Here is a 20,685-nt window from a genome sequence, read left to right as displayed (position 1 = left end):
GATGGGAATACTTGACCACCTGACCTGCCTCCTGAGAAATATGTATGCAGGTCAAGAAGCAACAGTTAGAACTGGACATGGAACAACAGACTGGTTCCAAATAGGAAAAAGAGTACATCAAGGCTGTACATTGTCACCCTGCTTATTTAACTTATATGCAGAGTACCTCATGAGAAACGCTGGGCTGGATGAAACACAAGCTGTAATTAAGACGGCCAGGAGAAATATCAATAACCTCAGATAAGCAGATGACACCACCCTTATGGCAGAAAGTGAAGAAGAACTAAAGAGCCTCTTGATGAAAGTGAAAGAGGAGATTAAAAAGTTGGCTTAAAATTTAACATTCAGAAAACTAAGATTATGGCATCTGGTCCCATCACTTCATGGCAAATAGATAGGGAAGCAATGGAAACAATGACAGACTTTATTTTGGGGGGCTCCAAAATCACTGCTGATGGTGACTGCAGCCATGAAATTAAAAGACACTTGCTCCTTGGAAGAAAAGTCATGACAAACCTAGACAGCTTATTAAAAAGCAGAGATATTGCCAACCAAGGTCCGTCTAGTCAAAGCTATGGTTTTTCCAGTCGTCATGTATGGATGTGAGAGTTGGACTATAAAGAAAGCTGAGCACCGAAGAACTGATGCTTTTGAACTGTGGTGTTGGAGAAGACTCTTGAGAATCCCTTGGATAGCAAGGAGATCCAACCAGTCCATCCTAAAGGAAATCAGTCCTGATTATTCATTGGAAGGACTGATGCTGAAGCTGAAATTCCAATACTTTGGCCATCTGATGTGAAGAACTGACTCATCTGAGAAGACCCTGATGCGGGGAAAGATTGAAGGCGGGAGGAGAACGGGATGACAGAGGATGAAATGATTGGATGGCATCACCAACTCAATGGACATGAGTTTCAGTAAACTCCGGGAATCGGTGATGGGCAAGGGAGGCCTGTAGTGCTGCAGTCCATGGGTCACAAAGAGTCGGACACGATTGAGTGACTGAACTGAACTGAAATTGAAACAACTTCTTCTGATGCTGCCTGCCTGACGGGTTAATTAACTACAGAAAAAGAAGAAGGCAGTGGTAAGAATAATCCTTACTATTTTCTGCTTTGGAATTTATGTGTACTTACATATAACAATCAATCTTCCTAAATGTTTGGTTCAGTCTATGAAAATATCAAGACTCATTTGATTTTTCAGAACACATACTAACAGACATAAGGAAAATGCTATCTCTAAGCAGCATGGAATTTATACCTTATTTAAGCAACCCAACAGAATAGACAATGTATACATGGATAAATAAGAACTGTCCATTGTGCTTCTCTATAGTAGGGAAATCCTACCTACCAGGATGGCTATGAGGAAAGTCACTACTGATTTACACTTAGCAAAGCACCTTACAAATATGTAACTAAAAATCCTGAGTATGGCTATGAGGGCTACCTGTCACATGGGAAGGGAAGTCTAGTTATTTTGATTATGTTTAGCATATACGAAGGGGCTTCCCAGGTAGCCCATTCACAAAGAATTCACCTGCCAAGAAGGAGACGTGGGTTCAATCCCTGGGTCAGGAAGATCCCCTGGAGAAGGAAATGGCAACCCACTCTAGTATTCTTGCCTGGGAAATCCCACTGACAGAGGATCCTGGAGGTACAGCCCATGGGGTCACAGAGTCAGACAGGACTTAGTGACTAAACAACAACAAAGCATATATACAGTTCCCTATCTTCATCTTTGAGTCTGGTCCTAAAATCCACAGGTTCCAGCTGGGAGTGCCTTAGGCAGGTCAATGAAGGCTCTGCAGTGGCAAAGGGGTTCTGAGCCTGGGTCTTTCTTGCTGGAAACATTGAAAATTCAGCAAAAGGGATAGAGACCACATACAACTGGATGCTGAAAGCAACTGGAAGCAGGGAATAAAAAGGAATATTAAAGAGAAAGACGTGAAAAAAAAAAAGCTTTCTACACAAGAGGTGCTGTAGTTTAAAAAACTGTGTCACCAGGCAAATACGGAAAAGAAGAGTACTTGCTATTTATTACATTAGAACAAAAGCCTCTTGGTCCCTCCACTTCTAAGTTGGACACCAAAGCCAATAATTTGTCTAGGCAGACTCTTCCAATCCCTCAAATAATGAGCCAAAGAAGCTCCTTGACCACTATTCCCATCTCCCCAACATCCACCCAAATCTCTACCCCCAAAAGTCACTGCGTCTGATGCTTTAGCCACAAGCAGCATTAAATCTCCAATTAATTCCCTTTCGTAGTGAAGGACAACGTGAAAAGACACACCTGCATCTGTGTGAAAATCTGAGCTTTCTGGCACTCTTCCAGACTGGGCCCAAACGCAGCCATCACGTGCTCCTCTGTTCCGATCATCTGCACAATTTCCTGGTCACTCTCAACACCCATGGCCTAGGAAGGGAAGAAAAGATAGAAAGAGTGTGGGCTTTGTGTTAACTCACTGACATTTGCTTATGCTAATTTGGCATTGTTTGTGGGTATTACTTCTAAGCAAAAGCTAGCTCTTTTCTCAGAAACGGTGCCATCTGGCATTGGCAGTCACAGCCCAAGCTGCAGAAGAACCTGAAACAGAAATTTTGATGAGGAAGAGGAAAAACAAACATTCTCAAGCACTTTCTGCCTGTGTACTATCTTCTACAATTTATAAGTATCCAAGGAAGTGGGGCGGTAGAGTGGAGACCCTGGTCACAATTACAAAGGCAAACTGAAAAAAAAGAAAACAAATAAAAAATAAGGCAAAGAGCAGTAAATCAGAAAATATGCATGGCTGAAAATAAACAGAACCCTCAAAGAGTTTTGCCGCAAGACAAAATTTTCTGAGAACTGTCAAATCACGCACCTTTAGGCGCAAAGAATTTTTCCTAGAGGATGTTTTGCCTCACTATTCTAGAGATAGCAAGCTCTACTTTATGTAGGTTTTTAATGAGACTTTTATAAAACCAGGAATACCCTTAGGTTTAAAAAACCCATTTATCTTTAAGTGTTTCAAGGTGGCAGCCAGCAATGCAGGTCTTTGTAGATTCCATATGGTCGTCCTAAGGCTTACTCCTTCACACATTTGCCTGGCATTCTGCCACATCAAGAACTAGAGCATAATCTCACTAAACCTATCCTGGCAGAAAAGTAATCCACTTCTAAGAAGTTAGGGGGAAAATTACATTTGTATTCAAATTCTTCCTTTACCTACGCAGAGAAAAGAGAACCAGGGGTATCCGTCTATTAAACTTTGACGATCTAGTTCTTAGCTCTTCTCCACACACGAGACAGGGAAAATCAAACTCTGAGTCTGATGCAGAACACAGAGAGCACCACACTGGGCACAGTGGAAGGGGCACCTCTCCAAAGCTGACAGAGAATGTAATCAGGCCTGACAACCACTAGTGCACATCACCTCCGCCACCTGAGTGTCTTCATTTCTGTCATGACAGAGCAAACCAGGTCCCTTCCAGCTCAACACTCCACCACTCTACATTTGAATTTTAATAGTCTGTATCATACAAATTCAATTTGGATATCTTAGGATCAGATGTAAGCTTACTGAAAGTTTCGAAGCTTGCTAAGACAGTTGCTGTTGTTCAGTCGCTCAGTGGTGTCCGACTCTTTGCGACCCCATGGACTGCAGCACACCAAGCTTCCTTGTCCTTCACTATCTATCAGAGTTTGCTCAAACTCATGTCATTTTAGTCGTGATGCCATGCAACCATCTCATCCTCTGTCGTCCCCTTCTCCTCCTGCCTTCAATCTTTCCCAGCATCAGGGTCTTTTCCAATGAGTCAGCTCTTTGCATCAGGTGGCCAAAGTATTGAAGCTTCAGCTTCAGCATCAGTCCTTCCATGCATATTCGGGACTGACTTCCTTTAGGATTGACTGGTTTGATCTTCTTGCAGTCCAAGGGACTCTCAAGTGTCTTCTCCAACACCACAATTTGAAAGCATCAATTCTTTGGTGCTCAGTCTTCTTTATGGTCCAACTCCCACATCCATACATGACTACTGGAAAAATCATAGCTTGGACTATACGGACCTTTGTCAGCAAAGTAATGTCTCTGTTTTTTAACATGCTGTCTAGGTTTGTCATATTTTTCTTCCAAGGAGCAAATGTCTTTTAATTTTGTGGCTGCAGTCACCATCCACAGTGATTATGGAGCCCAAGAAAAGAAAATCTGTCACTGTTTCCACTTCTTCCCCATCTATTTGCCATGAAGTGATGGGACTGGATGCCATGATCTTAGTTTTTTGAATGTTGAGTTTTAAGCCAGCTTTTTCACTCTCCTCTTTCACCCTCATCAAGATGCACCTCTACTTGGGTGTGGGCTCAACTTAATGACTCACTTCTATAGATAAAAGGTAGAAACCACCGTATGACTCTGGAGCCTGGGTCACAAAGGTACTGCAGCTTCTTGCTGGCCCCTCCGGGGACCAGTGGCCATGTCATGGAGGCACTCCAGCTCCCATGGAAGGGCCAGTAGTGAGGAGCCAGGTCTCTTACCCTGAGGGTCAGCCACCTCCAGCTCCAATCCAGTCTTCAGATGACTAAAGCCTTAGCTGACACCCCGACTCACAAAAGACCCTGAGCCAGGACTACTCAGTCTAGCAGGGCCCAAACCCCTGACCAACAGAGGCTCTGTGGTGATTTGTCACTCAGCACAGATACCTAATAAACCAACTTTGGGAGTTAAATCCACTCAACTTGATATTTTAAGTGTACAACTTGCTTTGAAAAATTTTTTTGTTTCATGAACAAAATGAAGAAGTTTTCAGGGTACAAATCTTTTTTTATATATGTTAATTTTCATGTCAGTTTTCATGTCTTTTTTATCTCTGATACAATGCGTTTATTCAAATGGACACTAGACAGCAACTCTAAACACTACACAAATTCATTAAAACACAGTCTTCCTGGGACTTCCCTAGTGGTCCAGTGGTCAAGAATCCACCTTTCAATGCAGGGGACAAGAGTTTGATCCCTGGTCAGGGAACTAAGATCCCACATGCAATGGGGCTACTAAGCTACGTGAACTAGAGAAGCCTGTGTGCCTCCACGAAGACACAGCGCAGTCAAAAACAGAAAAACACACCACATTTAGTCTTTCATGGATTACAGAAGAGCAATCCTAAAAAATTATCAGCTCTAATTTAAAAAAAGAACAACCCTATATTATCCTTTAACCAAACACAGAGTTGCATCTACTCTGATGGTGATGGCATATATCTAGTACCATCTATCCTTTGTGGTCTGCCAAGGAGCCACTCAGAAATAACAGATGACAGTACTTCTCTGTGAAAAGCCAGTTAGAATATAAGTTAATCTTTACCAGTCAATCTCTCAAAATAATGGGTTTCAATGGAACCAACATATCTTTACAAAAACAACACTAAGGCAATAGTTTGCAGTCCTCTTTCTCTAAAATCTTGAATGTAAAACTTTGTAACTAAGGCGTCTCACTTCTCAGGGAAAGCCTGAACACTGAAGAAAACCAAAAAAAAAAACCCAAAACACTGAAGGAGATGAGATCTGTGTAGAACAGGTGCCAAACCAAAGAGACAAAACGATACAGCAGGAAAAGGCCTCGCTGAAACAAACAGAATCCTAGAGCTGAAACGGCAGATGCATTCTGGGTCAGCCCCCTTTCGTTCGGCAAGACAACACCTAAACCATGTGAAGGTCACCATATGTCACCTTAATACTTTTTAGTTCAGTAATCTCCAAGCAAAAAAGACAGTGTTCTTGATTGTCTCTTTTGGTGTTTAATAATAATGAAAGAGTCTTCCCTTGAAGCCGCCACTTCAAGTTGTCCTGATGCTGATGTAAGGAGCAAGTCTGTAATTGCACAAAACTCTCGAGCGGCCTAACATGAATCTAAACAGACTGCTTAGGCCTTCCAAATATTTTTAAGCTATGAAACAAAGATATGCCAAAGATATGTCACACAGTAAATGATACCATATATGCAGAAAGAATGATCTAAAAGCCCTAAACTCTTCCTATATCAGATCACTGAAACACAGCGTGATAACTCAGTCAGGTCATCATCAATAGTGCTCCAGCTCCAAAGATGGAAGTGACTTTATGACTATTTAGCCTTCAGAAGTCACAGCTACAAATAAATGACATATTGCTATGGAAACGACAGCAAAATGCCCAACCATTTTGCTCTACAGACATAATTTAGCCATCTGAAAACCAGCTTTATATGGAACTCTTTGTACTCCAGATATCTGAAATCATTTCACCTAACGAATAAGTCAAAAGTGAAGGCTATTCAATAACCTCCTGAAAAAATAGCAGAAATAATACGTTTCCGTGGAAGGTCACCCAGTCTGGCGATCAGCAATAAGAACAAAAATAAGGTGATGTGCTCTTTAAAAAGTGGCAGGAAGTCTTCTCCTTGGATATCCACTCAGTGTGACTAAAAGTGTGATTTTTAGAGACAGAAAGAAGAATACTAATGAGCAGAAGAGACTGATACGCAAGCTAATGGTAATATGTTGCAACATATTACGTGAAGAAGGGAAAAGGGTAAGTTCTTAAAATATCTAACATTCAGAAACCAGTGATTTTTCTTTAGACAGAAGTCAACCTATCATTACCAAAAGCAGTCCACGCAGATAACAAAAGAACTGCATTCACTCACTTGAACTCTATAATTTTTTTTCTCTTTAAAGACCAAAAATTTCAAAATTATGCAATGCCCAGCCCCCTTGATATCTGTCCTCTTTTTCCATAAAAATCTTCAGGCTGCAGATGCCGTCACAGCACAATTGCTGAATACTGAGGGGTACAAAAAGTAAAAGTGGGGAAGATTCATGGGCAGGAGAACCTTTGTTGTGATTCAAGTCCACAAATAAGGCTAATCTAGGTCTTAAAAGCTTTATCCGTCATATTCAGACTCAGCATGGCGTCTGGAAACCCTGCTGCTTCTGTCACTTTTAGCCAATTGTTGGCTACAATCAACAACCATCAAGTCCTAATGACTGTCAAGGTCTGTGTTAGGGCCACACAACACAAAAAGAGAAATGATGTGACTTTTCTGGTAGCCTACTTTATTTTCCCCGAGCTTCTGACGTTAAATGTGTAAAGAGGACTCACTAAAAAGAAACAGCATTGTCTTTCTACGCAGTCTACTTTGCAAAAAATATATTATCTCATTTGTTCTTTAAAGAACCCCCCTTAGGTAAAATGCTCACTTTATAGATGAGTTATCCAAGACTCAAGAAAACTGGGAAATCTATCCAAGGCCACATAGGCTAGTAAGTGAAGAGACTGGAAATCAACCTGGATCTGCCTGATTGTAAGACATCCAATATTCATTCTATGCTGCCTCCCAAATGGGAAGGTCTTAACAGTGGTTAATAAGCAAGTTCATTAAAACAGCTCTATAGTGAGAGACCCAAAAAAACTGACTATGTGTGACCAATGTATTTATCTGACCTAAAAATTTTCAAATATTTATTTTAATTAGTATGTACTGCTGATTAAAATGTAATGAATACATTTAGGGGGAAAAATTAAACAACATGTACAAGTTTTTAAAAAAATATATAATCCCACTCCCAGGAATTAAGTCTCACAAAATAATCAGCAACACACACAAACATGTATGTATAAGGACCCCCAGTGCTGTGCATAAGAGTGAAAATTTAGGGAAAAAAGACACCTACATTTCCCACTATAGGAATTTGCTTAAATAGATTATATCACATACATGGATTCTATACAATACCTGGTAAAAATAATGATGGATTTTATTTATAGATGAAGAAAGTTATTCAAATTAATTGCTAAGTGAAAAAAGTAAGATAAAATCAATGTGTATATTTCAAAAGCCAAGGAAAAAAGGCCTTAAAAAACTTTATCCAATGTTGTTACACTTTTTAGTGACTTTCTCAATCCAATGTAAGGACTATTTTACAATTAGAAAGGGAGAAGCTGGAAATCTCAACTACTGGCTGCATAAAAATGCACATTATTAACTTATAGCCCCATTCTAGAAAGGATTTAAGTCAGCTATGAATATATGTATACATTCACAACATAATATTAAATTTGACAGAAAAAACTGTCATACCAAACTTTTGTCACCTACCCAAGTAAAGTATTTAAAAGTTTTTTGGTTTTAACGCATACATGTGTCTAATGATCCATTTTCCATATGAGTGACATAACAGTATCTGCATTATAATTAATTTATAATTTCTGGTCTAAGGAAAGCAGTACACATCTTTATAAGCTCTGAAATGTCCATAAAAGTCCTTCTGATGCAATGGTAACATACTGCCCTCTGCTGGAGATGTAATTTCACATAGGTAAAATTTAAACACTAAACCTCACTATGTACACAAGATATATTGTGTTGGGCAATGTGGGATTCCCTACAAGAAGAGGCAAAATTACTTTGTCTTTTACAAAAATTATAATTACAAATAACATAAACTTCAAAGAAAGGTAATAAGAAGTAAATTTAAAAATTCTCAGTGGACATGAGTTTGAGCAAGCTCCAGGAGATGGTGACGGACGGGGAAGCCTGCCGTGCTGCAGTCCGTGGGGTCACTGAGTCAGACACGACTGAGCGACTCCACTTTCACTTTTCACTTTCATGCCCTGGAGAAGGAAATGGCAACCCACTCCAGTACTCTTGCCTGGAGAATCCCAGGGATGGGGGAGCCTGGTGGGCTGCCGTCTATGGGGTTGCACAGAGTCGGACACGACTGACATGACTTAGCAGCAGCAGCAGTAGCAGTAGCAGCAGAGTGACTCAACAGTAAATACCATTTAAACATTATTTCTACAGGAAAATGTCTTTGGGTTCTAAGTCAACAATTCACAAAGATTTTAAAAATCAGCTTTAGCTTAAAGATTTGTTATCTATGAAAAAATTCACAGGAATCCCGAAGTCCATAAAAAAGAACAAAAGATTCAGATCATCCTCTTTGACCTAGAAAACTACACTTCTAGAAACTTAGCCTACAGATATCCTTGCCCTGTATAAAATATTACAGCAGCTTTGAAATAGCAAGAGCTGTGTGTCCATTGATAAGACAATGGTTAAATAAATTATGGTATACCTATAAATGGAACCATTTATAAAAAACAAAACAGTAGCTGTATATGAACTAATAAAACTCTATCTTCAAGATGTAAGTTACAAAAAAGAAAACAAGCTAAGTGCAAAATAGGGTGCAGTGTATGTAAGTGAAAGAAAGTGAAATCGCTCACTCGTGTCCAACTCTTTGTGACCCCATGGGACTATAGCCTACCAGGCTCCTCTGTCCATGGGATTTTCCAGGCAAGAGTACTGGAGTGGGTTGCCATTTCCATCTCCAATGTAAGTGAAAAACAAAACAAAACATAAAAGAAACCTACAACATACTCAGGTGTTGTACATGCATAGACTAGCTCTAGAGGGATGCACCAGAAACCAGTGTTCCTGGGTAGGACAACTACGTTGTTAGGTACAGGTGGGTGAGAGGCCTACTCATTACTATACATCCTTTTGTATCTTTGGAATTCCTTACCATGTTTCCATTTTAAAGAATAGATCACTGCTTTTAAAAATACTTGAACCCCAGCCTCACTAGCTTTCAATTTATATTATATGCCTGATAATTTCTCTGTGTCACAAATCTTTATATTCCTAGAACTCCTTGTGCTCAATTTTCTACCTATATATGAAAATAAAACATAAAAAAATTATTTATAATTTTCAGAAGATATTTGCAGGCTCAATTTTTCTAACCTATATATAAAAATAAAACTATAAAAGAATTCTTTATAATTTTCAGACGATACTTGCAGACTCACCTTAAATATGATGACAATGGGTATATCTTCTGACAAAGTATTATGTCTCAAATAAAACCGTCCTTGTTTCACAGCCATATTGGTTCTGCTTTTTTTCTCATGAGTAGAGCTATAAGAAAACACAGTTGGTTAAACTACATCCCCACCTAGTTTCAAGCTAGTAACATCCAAGAGCAATAACTGCCAATCACTAAGATTCAAGTGATCAGCAACAATCAGTAAGGTCCTTCCAAACAGGTACCTTTTAAAGACACACAACTCCTCTCCAGCCTCCTCTGCCACTTCCAGGAACATTTTAGAACACTAGAATTGTTTCTTTAGCTGTGAGATTATGACAGAAGTTCTGTGGGTGAATAAGCAACAATCACCAATTCATTTTAACCTACTTCACTTTGATTCCACCTGAACTGCTTTGTTCTAATATGGGATATATTTCGGATCAATTTTATACATTTGAAAAGAAAAACTTTAAAATGAGCCTACACCACAATGGGAAAACCACAAGGAAATGAATGAATAGTATGAATTTTTAAAATAATAATCCAATAAAACACACTACAGTTTTGGTATACAGTGAAGCCAAAAGAAACTAAGGAATTTCCTATTGATATCTCAGTTAGCTGAAACTTTCCTAATGGGCTTAAAAACATTTCCCAGCTTTAATCCACCACAATAATAACACATACTGATCACCTATTACATACTGTGCACTGTTATTCACTCTATAAGCATTAGCTCTAATCTCCTGCATACTAACACTTATTTTGCAGTGTTGTCCCTAAATCATGTATGAAAGAAACCAAGGCTTAGAGAAGTTAAGTATTGTAATTTCGCCCCCAAGTGCCTCATGGCTAGTAAACAACTGTGGGATTCAAATCCTGACTGCCCTGGCTTCAAAAGCTGCATACAACAGGAAGATGTGGGTTCCAGAATTATTACATCTTGATCCAAATACTGGCTTCCTCTGATGGTCAATGTCACCCTGTGAGCAAGGCCTGTTACTCACCTGAAAATAACAGCACTTATCTTGGAGGGCAGAGGTGACAAATATATATAAAGCACCTAATACACTCTCTGGCTCCGACTAACTGCTCAACAAATGGGCACTATTGTTAGCTGCCTCTTCACCAGAAAGAAAAATTCAGAAACTCTAAGCTGAGCAGTTCATTCTAAGTCATCAGAAGAGAAACACTATTTCATACTGACATCTTAACCATGCCACATATTTTTTTATTCCCAGAACTTTTTAACTTTTTTAAAAAATTCCTTTAATGCTTAATTCCGTTAGTCACTCAGTCATATCTGACTCTTTGCGACCCCATGGACTGCAGCCAAGTTCAACTTGGATAAAATAACTAATGGCCTTTTGAATAATGTCTCACACTTTTCATCACTGAAAATTTTAAATCAATACTCTATGATACAGACTTACGCAATCAATTGAATGCTAGACAGTTTAGTTTAAATATCACACTCCTTGTCATAGAAGGGAAATAACTGGCTACCTCTGTATTCAGTGATAGCCATCTGACACCAATGGGATGATCAATATTTCATAAGAACACCAACTCTGCCATCCATACCTGGTAACTGAAGCACCCACAGCCCCTTTTCTATCGGCTTCCACAATGATCCTGTTCTTAGACAGTTGCTCTTGGATAAGAATAACTTTTTCTACTCCTTTAACAATGAAGTAGCCCCCTGCCAGAGGGAAATAAGAAAAGCATCACTAGCCATTCTTCCAACAGCGTGACTGAGCAATGGCAAAGAGCTCCTAGTCATTCTATTGGGTTGGCCAAAAGGTTAATTTGTATTTTTCTATAACATCTTATCAATCCAAACGAACTTTTCAGCTGACTCAATATCATTACCTTATGGTGCTGAGAGATAGTAGCTCAGTCGTGGCCAACTCTTTGCTACCCCATGGACTGTAGCCTGTAAGGCTCCTCTGTCCATGGAATTCTCCAGACAAGAATACTGGAGTAGGCTGCCATTTCCTTAATTTAAAGGGGTCTGTCAATATTGTTCTACAAATTGTTAACAGTCTCAGCACATGATTTAAACAAACGAGCCACAAGATAAATTACTGGAGGACAAGGAAGGCATCTTATTGGTCTATGGATCATCAGGACCTGACATATGAGAAGTGAATAAAAAAAAAGCCAAATAAATTAGTCTTCAAATTTTATAACCACAGAAATAACTGACAATCTTCAATATAAATTAAAATTCGCTCCAAGGTTTCTAACAAATCATTGACAATGGCAGATTAAGATCAGGTTTTCAAAATACATTCTATACTTGACAAAACTCATAAAACATTGTTACACTTTTTTGCACACAATTCAGAATAGGATAAAGTAAGACTTTGTTTTACCTTCAGAATATAAGCAAAAACAAGGCAATATATTTGACTTATGAAACATCCTATTATTGCTCTAGTAAAGTCACATTCTGTGTTATCCTCTTTCCAAAACCTTTTGGGATTCTACATCAGTTGCTCAGTTGTGTCCGACTCTTTGTGACTCCATGGTCTATACAGTCCATGGAATTCTCCAGGCCAGATACTGGAGTGGGTAGCCTTTCCCTTCTCCAGAGGATCTTCCCAACCCAGGGATCGAACCCAGGTCTCCCACATTGCAGGCGGGTTCTTTACCAGCTGAGCCACAAAGGAAGCCCAAGAATACTGGAGTGGGTGGCCTATCCCTTCCCCAGCAAATCTTCCCAACCCAGGAATTGAACCAGAGTCTCCAGCATTGCAGGCAGATTCTTTACCAACTAAGCTATCAGGGAAGCAATATATGCAACTATAAAGGAACCAGATTAACTATAAACTAAATCAAAGTGAAACACGAATTAAGGAATTAAAAGAACATTCTGTAAACTGCTAAGCATGAAGCTTAAAAAAAACTGCCTAGAAATAAGTACTAAAATTAACTTTAAAAAATTTAAACAGAAGACTCATTTTTTGCCCTGATACGGCATTCAAAACAGCCGGAAGTGAGCTACTTGTGTCTTTTCAGAGATAGACAAGGAACTTTGTGAGATTATTCTTGAATTTTTAAGCATACCAAAAAACACCATCGAGCAAAGAGACAAAAGAAAAGCCTGATAAACCATAGCAATAAACCAAAACTTGAAGTATTAAAAGTTTTAAGCCTGAAATAAAAGAGGAAACAGCATATCTTTAAAAATACAGACTAACAGAATAAAGTTGGAACCAAACTGCTGTATGTTTTGCAAACAAAATTTTATCCTACTTCACCAAAAGAAGAAAGGCTGATCTTGTTTCTGAGAAAAAATGGGAAATCAACAGCAAGAGGAAAACAAAAGCAAAAGAAAAAAAGAAGGAAGTGGAGGGGAAATCTAAGAAATCACACCTACCTGGATCTAAAGGACATTCATTTAGTTTAGCAAATTCTGCTGGTGTTTTTCCTGTAAGAACACAGTTTGAACTACGCAGCATTATGGGCATTCTGTTTAAAATAAAACAAAAAGAATATATCATATTCAGATGGTCACTGGCAAAAAGGCTGAACGGAACACAAGTTGGCCAGTGCACACACCACTGAGGGGTCTGCATTCCTGTTGGACATTTGAGGAAAGGCAGATGGATGGTATTGCGAGAAGACAGCTGAGCGAAACGAAGTACGTCCTCAGGCACACTGCTTTTCTGGTACAGATAACAAAAACCCAAATCCACAGTTCCCTCCAACTTTACAGACAAGCCTGAGTTGACAGTCAACAAATGGCAGCAAGTCTTCATTCGTGGAAAACAAAGTGACGCACCTTAGTCACGTAGAAACAGCACTATGAATCAAAGTGTAAGGAACCAGAGACTCTGAGAACTAACCAAGCAATTCTGAGAAAGAACTAAGATTTAACTGGACACAAGTATGGTCCATTTAAAAGAGAGAAGCTCTTCTCTTTTAACACTGATAAACAGTTGTGCTAAAACAAAGATTAATATTTTTTTAATATCTGTATTTCTAAGTGAAGAATGAGGAGAATGTAGCCAAGTGAGCAATGTCTTAAGTATCTTCTATTTACCTGATAGAAGTAAAGCATAGCACATGACAGTAACAGGTGCATATCTGATGAACAAATGGATGTTTATTGAGCTCTTGGCTTAATAATAAATAAATGCATGTTTATTAAGTTCTTTTGAGGCAAGGGGCAACACTTGAGTGGCAATTATGTGTTTAAAGTCTAACATCATTATTAAACACACAATACTGTGGATCTGGTCCATTTCTACAGGAGAGTTGGTACATTTCCCTAATTAGGAAAAGCAGACAGCAAAAATGCCAGCTGGTGCTATCATTTCCAAACTTGTCCTGGGCAAATTACTTCTCCTCTAAATACTGCTATGAACATTCATTCTTCCAAGAAAACTCAAAATATGCAAAAATATACCAAGAAGACCGGCCCAGGAGAGATGAATGAAATACTATCTTACCTAGTGCTTCCCTAAGAGCTGGAGTTACAGGAGGAAATGGAAGCAGTTTCCTTAACTTCACAATTGAGACACAACAACGTGATGAATGCTGCTCCAAGTGTTTTACATACACTGACTCACTGGACCCATAAAGCAACCCAGTGAAGTAGGCTCCATTTCCCCCACATTTCAGGTGAGAGAACGGGGAAAAGTGTCAGTACCGCTTGGGGGTCACCTCACAAGGCCGCGACGCAGGCAGCATCAGGCCTCACCTGCCAATGGGTAAGGCGTTACGGATGATCCTCTGGCTGCCTCGGGTGTACTCAATATCCACTGTGATGGGAGCAGAGTACGTCATGTCTCGCAATCGGCACTGGAAGAGAATCAGACAATCACGGCTCTTCCTCTGAGGAAAGAATGGGTCCCAACAGCCTTGAAGAGCCGGTCTCAAGCAGAAGTAAGGCCCATGTTGGAGTCTGGCCCCTCCAGCTGCCCCCGTGCTGCCTTAAGGGCACTGGGAGTTATGACCTTACCTTCTCTGTGAGGGGACAATGTCAACCATGGATCTAGACATTGCCACAGCATCCCTGCCCCTGTCAGCCCAGAAATGGCACAATAAATCTTGGACTGAGTCTCTTCTCCCTGATCTGATGTTATCACCAGTCTCATCCCACATCTTTGAAGCCGTTAGATCATTGTTTGCAAACTGGGACCTTGGAAAGTCATCAATGCGGCTGGCTTACTCAAAACAGTTAACAACCATATCACAAAATTCCTTTGCAAGTGGCATGTCAGAGCAACGAATCACTCAACACATCATTCTAACAGTTTCTGAGTCACTTGCAGAACTTTCGGAATGGTCGATGCATGCTTTACTTTTACGTGGCCGTGACTCACTAAGTGATGCCCTTGCCTGGGCCATGATTAGACACAGGAAACCTACAAGAATCTTCCAAAGACTTCTCTATTATATTGAAGGTCATCGGATGGCTTGTGGTCTCAAAAAGAGAATTCCTCTGAACCTCAGTCATATAATTCATGATGCTGAATCCTCTCTTGGGCTTTTACTAAACCAAAGACAGAGAAAAACTTTTTTCTAGCCTAATTGTGCCTAGGGTTTTAAAATAGTCGCTTCAGTTGTGTCCAATTCTTCACGATCCCATGGACTGTAGCCTTCCAAGCTCCTCTGTCCATAAAATTCTCCAGGTAAGAACACTGGAGTGGGTTGCCATTTCCTTCTCCACGGGATCTTTCTAACCCAGGGATGGAAACCCGGGTCTCCTGCATTACAGGCAGATTCTCTACCATCTGAGCTACCAGGGAAGCCCTATTATTGACCAGTAAGCATCATTTACACCATTTATTTAATTAGATCAAGCTTTCTTCAGGCCCAACAGAAGGTGGGCTGGTATGATGGTTACTGTGGACTCTGGCCTATGTTCAAATCCTGCCTCTACCAATTAAGTTTTAAACAAACTTTCTGTATCTCAGTCTCCTCATATGTAAAATGGGATGTGAGTAACTTCAATTCCTAAGAATATGAATATGCACCATTTTAGAATGGTGCTAGTACAGAGTACTACATAAATATTATCTTTTTCTTTTTTAATAAAACTAAGGTAACACCCATGATAGGCAGACATTCACGGTCTTAACAATCCCTTCAAATGGGAATGAAGCTGGACAGGACCCCAAAACTACTTCAGGGATCCCCTCTGCCCCCTCGGACGTTCTCTGCTATCAACAGGAATAGAGTTGTATGGCAGAGCCTGCAGTACCTGCACCGCCAGTCTTGCTGTGGGTCCCACGACTGCCCACCCACCTGTTCTCCCACGATCCCTCTCTCTCCAAGAGTCAAAATTTCTCCAAGAAATCTTTGCATCCTCTTTCTCTAACTGCAGTAACACTCACGCGTTTTCTTCAACATCAGGAGGAATTCTTATGACAGTTGCAGCCTTAGCCTTCTTGAACTACTTTGAACTCTTTGTCTTCTCCCTTTTCTGACAAGATTTTTTTCCCCTATTTTTAAATCATTTTTTAAGAATATATTTTAAGGGCACTGACTCTTCCAATTAAGCCAAACAAATCCAATTAAATTAAGGTTGGTAATTACCTCATGAGGGGACACTGGTCTAGTTACATTGAAGCTTTCTTCAACATCAGGGAGTCCGACATAGATATTAAGATATCTGAAAGGCAAGTTATTCCAAAACCAATTATACTTCTTCAAAGAACATATAACAATCAAGCTATTTTCCTCCCAAATAAGAGATTACACTTTTGACAAATGCTTATCTTGCAGAGGATGGCAAATTAAAAAATTACAATTGGAGGTCCTAAAGTCACAGTACATACCATTTACAAAGGACAGGAAATGTACCATCAAGTTATCTTTTTTAAAAAATACTGTAAATCTCTCTACAAAAATACTGAAATTATACCTCCCTAAAAATGTCACTTAAGGAAAAAAGCAAACACAAGAGTATCTATAATCTGCTACCATTCTTGTAAGAAAGGCAACATACAAATATTAGTAAATTTTATTCTCACAGAGTGGTGAATTAACAATTCTGAAACTACTTTCTGTATATCCTAGGACTGAATAAATAATAAGTATAGCTCTGTCTACTGAGACTTCAGTACCCAAATCCTGGTGCCTAAAACACTACTCTCCAATAAAGGAGACTAAGGAAGCTTGGAGAAATGATTGACAGGGAAATGGAACAGGGAAAATACTACATGAACCACATCTCATGACACCAGAAAGTAGAGCAATGCTCGAAACAGGGGCATGTTAAAAGGTCAACTTGATGGAAGCTCCCTGTGGCCAAATCTGGGACTATTTGAGAAATAAAACAATGATAGTACTAGATTATGATGCATAGAATAAAATAACTACCTATGAGTTCATATTGATTTAAATAAAATTACAATAGAATAGGAAAGACTGGAGATTTCTTCAAGAAAATCAGAGATACCAAGGGAACATTTCATGCAAAGATGGTCTCGATAAACGACAGAAACGGTATGGACCTAACAGAAGCAGAAGATATTAAGAAGAAGTGGCAAGAAAACACAGAAGAACTATACAAAAAATATCTTCACAATCCAGATAATCACGATGATGTGATCACTCACCTAGAGCCAGATTTCCTGGAATGTGAAGTCAAGTGGGCCTTAGGAAGCATCACTACAAACAAAGCTAGTGGAGGTGATGGAATTCCAGTTGAGCTATTTCAAATCCTTTTAGATGACGCTGTGAAAGTGCTACACTCAATATGCCGGCAAATTTGGAAACCTCAGCAGTGGCTCCAGGACTGGAAAAGGTCAGTTTTCATTTCAATCTCAAAGAAAGGCAATGCCAAAGAATGCTCAAGCTACTGCACAACTGAACTCATCTCACACGCTAGCAAAGTAATGCTCAAAATTCTCCAAGCCAGGCTTCAACAGTACGTGAACTGTGAACTTCCAGACATTCAAGCTGGATTTAGAAAAGGCAGAGGAACCAGAGATCAAATTGCCAACATCCACTGGATCATCAAAAAAGCAACAGAGTTCCAGAAAAACATCTACTTCTGCTTTATTGACTATTCCAAAGCCTTTCATTGTGTGGATCACAACAAACTGTGGAAAATTCTTCAAGAGATGGGAATACCAGACCACCTGACTTGCCTCCTGGGAAATCTGTATGCAGGTCAAGAAGCAACAGTTAGAACTGGACATGGAACAACAGACTGGTTCCAAATCAGGAAAGGCGTACGTCAAGGCTGTATATTGTCACCCTGCTTATTTAACTTATATGCAGAGTACATCATGAGAAATGCTGGACTGGATGAAGCACAAGCTGGAATCAAGTTTGCCAGGAGAAATGTCAATAACCTCAGATACGCAGATGACACCACCCTTATGACAGGAAGCGAAGAAGAACTAAAGAGCCTCTTGATGAAAGTGAAAGAGGAGAGTGAAAAAGTTGGCTTAAAACTCAATGTTCAGAAAACTAAGATCATGGCAACTGGTCCCATCACTTCATGGCAAATAGATGGGGAAACAGTGGAAGCAGTGGCTGACTTTATTTTTCTGGGCTACAAAATCACTGCAGATGGTGACTGCAGCCATGAAATTAAAAGACACTTGCTCCTTGGAAGAAAGGTTATGACAAACCCAGACAGTTTATTAAAAAGCAGAAACATTACTTTGCCAACAAAGGTCCGTCTAGTCAAACCTATGGATGTGAGAATTGGACTATAAAGAAAGCTCAGCGCCAAAGAATTGATGCTTTTGAACTGCGGTGTTGAAGAAGACTCTTGAGAGTCCCTTGGACTGCAAGGAGATCCAAGCAGTCCATTCTAAAGGAAATCAATCCTGAATATTGATTGGATGCTGAAGCTGAAACTCCAATACTTTGGCCACCTGATGTGAAGAACTGACTCATTTGAAAAGGCCCTGATGCTGGGCAGATTGAAGGTGGGAGGAGAAGGGGATGACAGAGGATGAGATGGTTGGATGGCATCACCGACTCAATGGACATGAGTTTGAGTAAACTCCAGGAGTTGGTGATGGACAGGGAGGCCTGGCATGCTGCAGTCCATGGGGTTGCAAAGAGTCAGACACGACTGAACGACTGAACTGAACTGAACAGATAAAGAGTAACTGAGGGAAAGAAAAAAGCTCTTCTCACAGTAGAATGCTAACATTAATGTAGAAGGAATGATGAAAAACAAGACTAGCCATTAGTTAAACACCAAAGTAATTACTTTTAAAGGTAAAAACCACCAATGCCTGCTAAAGTAGTGGGTAAAACAGGATGACAAATAAGACACTTGCATAGTCTCAAAGGATCACCCTATAAGATAGTGGTTAATTACTAAAGGAAAGATAGTAACTTTACTGTGGAGAAACCTGGAAGATCCCACCTTAACCAACTGAACAAAATTAGTATCACCAATAATAAAACAGATTGACATCTATACCACCTGATATGGTGCAGTGAGAGCAACACAAAGCATCACTTCTGAGGCCAAAAAGGCATAAACCAATGTAGCCATGAGCAAACAACACACACACCCAAATTGAGGACCTTCTACAAAACAACTGACCAGAATTCTTCAAAAGTGTCAAGGTCAAAAACGTGTCAAGGTCAAAAACGTGTCAAGGTCACGTGAAAGACCAAGACTAAGAGAACCTGAGGAACTGCCACAGGTTGGAGAGGACGAAGGAGACATATGCCACCTGGACCTAATGCAGGTCCTGGACTGAATCCTGGACCAGATAAAGGACATTTGTGGGAAAACTAAGACTAGCTGACAGTACTGTATCAGTGTTGATTTCCCAGTGTGGCCAACTGTGCTATGACTACATAAGGTGTTAACATTAGCATAAATTGGGTGAAGGGTAACATGAGAACCCTGTCCTATTTTTATAATTCTTTAAGTCTAAAATCATTTTTAAGAAAGGCTTAAACCTAAGTTTCAGTAACTTTTCACTCATAACTACTTGTTATCATTAGCTTACCAATTAAAAATTGAACATTCGATAATCATCTTCCTATTCAAAACAAAAAAGGAGAATTATATTAAAAGAATTTTGATAGAAACTACAATCACTATAAAAAAAATGTCAGATACACACACAAAAATGTTAAACATGATCAAAACAGCAAACTAATAGTCAGTTCCTTACTTTAAGTACCACATGGGGTCAGCATCACTTGTAACCTTTTCATTGGCTTTCATTATTTTCTTTATCTGCAACGGACAGAGTAACATGAGGAAAGACTCTGGCTTCCAGTTCATTCATAATCATATCCTTTCCCAAGATCTGATGCTTACCTCTACATTAATGAAATAGTTAAATGAATCTATATGCTGTTTCACAAGGCCTTTCACCTAAATGGATAAAAAATAAAAGCAGGTTAGCAACAAAATAGCAGATTACACAGTGGGCTTTAACCTGATCTATAAATTTTCCTCAAAACCAAAGTGACCAAAAAAACAAAAAATCCATGAATTTTACTTGACAAAACTTTCTATTTTCATGTCCTCATTCCATTTCTCCTCCATCTTACTATAACACCCTCAAACTTTCCTCCTTGAAAAACAACCTGATGTTTGGAATTCAAGATATATACCTAACGACTCCCCATGAGCTAACAAATTAGGCAGGAAAGAAAATCCAAGAAAAAAATACAGCAGTCAAGCATCATCTCTCCAACCCTCAAACCATGCCTATTTTCTTTTTTTCTTGCTCCTATGTAAGCGATTTTATGATTTCCCCATATCTGGTCTTTCATATCACTTTTAGAAGAATGAGGGGGGAAAATAAGGATCTCTATTAAGGAAACCAAAAATAAATGCATTTAAAATTGAAGGCAAGGTGAGTCCCAGGGACCTACGAACAGATCAGCTCCAGTGATTGCCTTT

The 20,685-nt window shown here is 39.5% G+C and overlaps 1 protein-coding gene across 36 annotated transcripts in view; it reads right to left on the bottom strand.

Annotated features, from left to right (window-relative positions):
- POLR3B (RNA polymerase III subunit B) overlaps positions 1-20,685 on the bottom strand; it is a 111,604-nt gene that overhangs the window by 82,645 nt on the left and 8,274 nt on the right. For 9 of the 36 annotated variants that reach the window (XR_014082315.1, XR_014082314.1, XM_081591262.1 and 6 more), the window contains 8 exons: positions 20,095-20,151; positions 19,946-20,010; positions 16,380-16,455; positions 14,539-14,639; positions 13,213-13,304; positions 11,412-11,529; positions 9,829-9,937; positions 2,296-2,418 (listed from right to left, as the gene is read on the bottom strand). Coding sequence is in view for 27 of the 36 variants with exons in the window: in XM_081591262.1 (XP_081447388.1) it covers positions 2,296-2,418; positions 9,829-9,937; positions 11,412-11,529; positions 13,213-13,304; positions 14,539-14,639; positions 16,380-16,455; positions 19,946-20,010; positions 20,095-20,151 (741 nt within the window). In the remaining 9 variants the exon portion in view is untranslated. Of the gene's footprint in view, positions 1-2,295; positions 2,419-9,828; positions 9,938-10,069; positions 10,140-11,411; positions 11,530-13,212; positions 13,305-14,538; positions 14,673-16,173; positions 16,205-16,379; positions 16,456-19,777; positions 19,811-19,945; positions 20,011-20,094; positions 20,152-20,685 lie in introns of those variants that run through there. The other 27 variants (XR_014082320.1, XR_014082318.1, XR_014082319.1 and 24 more) reach the window with 7 other exon arrangements.

Source organism: Giraffa tippelskirchi, chromosome 4, assembly GCF_054371585.1.
Source record: "Giraffa tippelskirchi isolate mGirTip1 chromosome 4, T2T-mGirTip1v1.2.pri, whole genome shotgun sequence".
Classification (NCBI taxonomy): Eukaryota; Metazoa; Chordata; class Mammalia; order Artiodactyla; family Giraffidae; genus Giraffa; species Giraffa tippelskirchi.
Note: the sequence above shows the minus strand (reverse complement) of the source record. Positions and strands in the feature narration are given on the sequence as shown.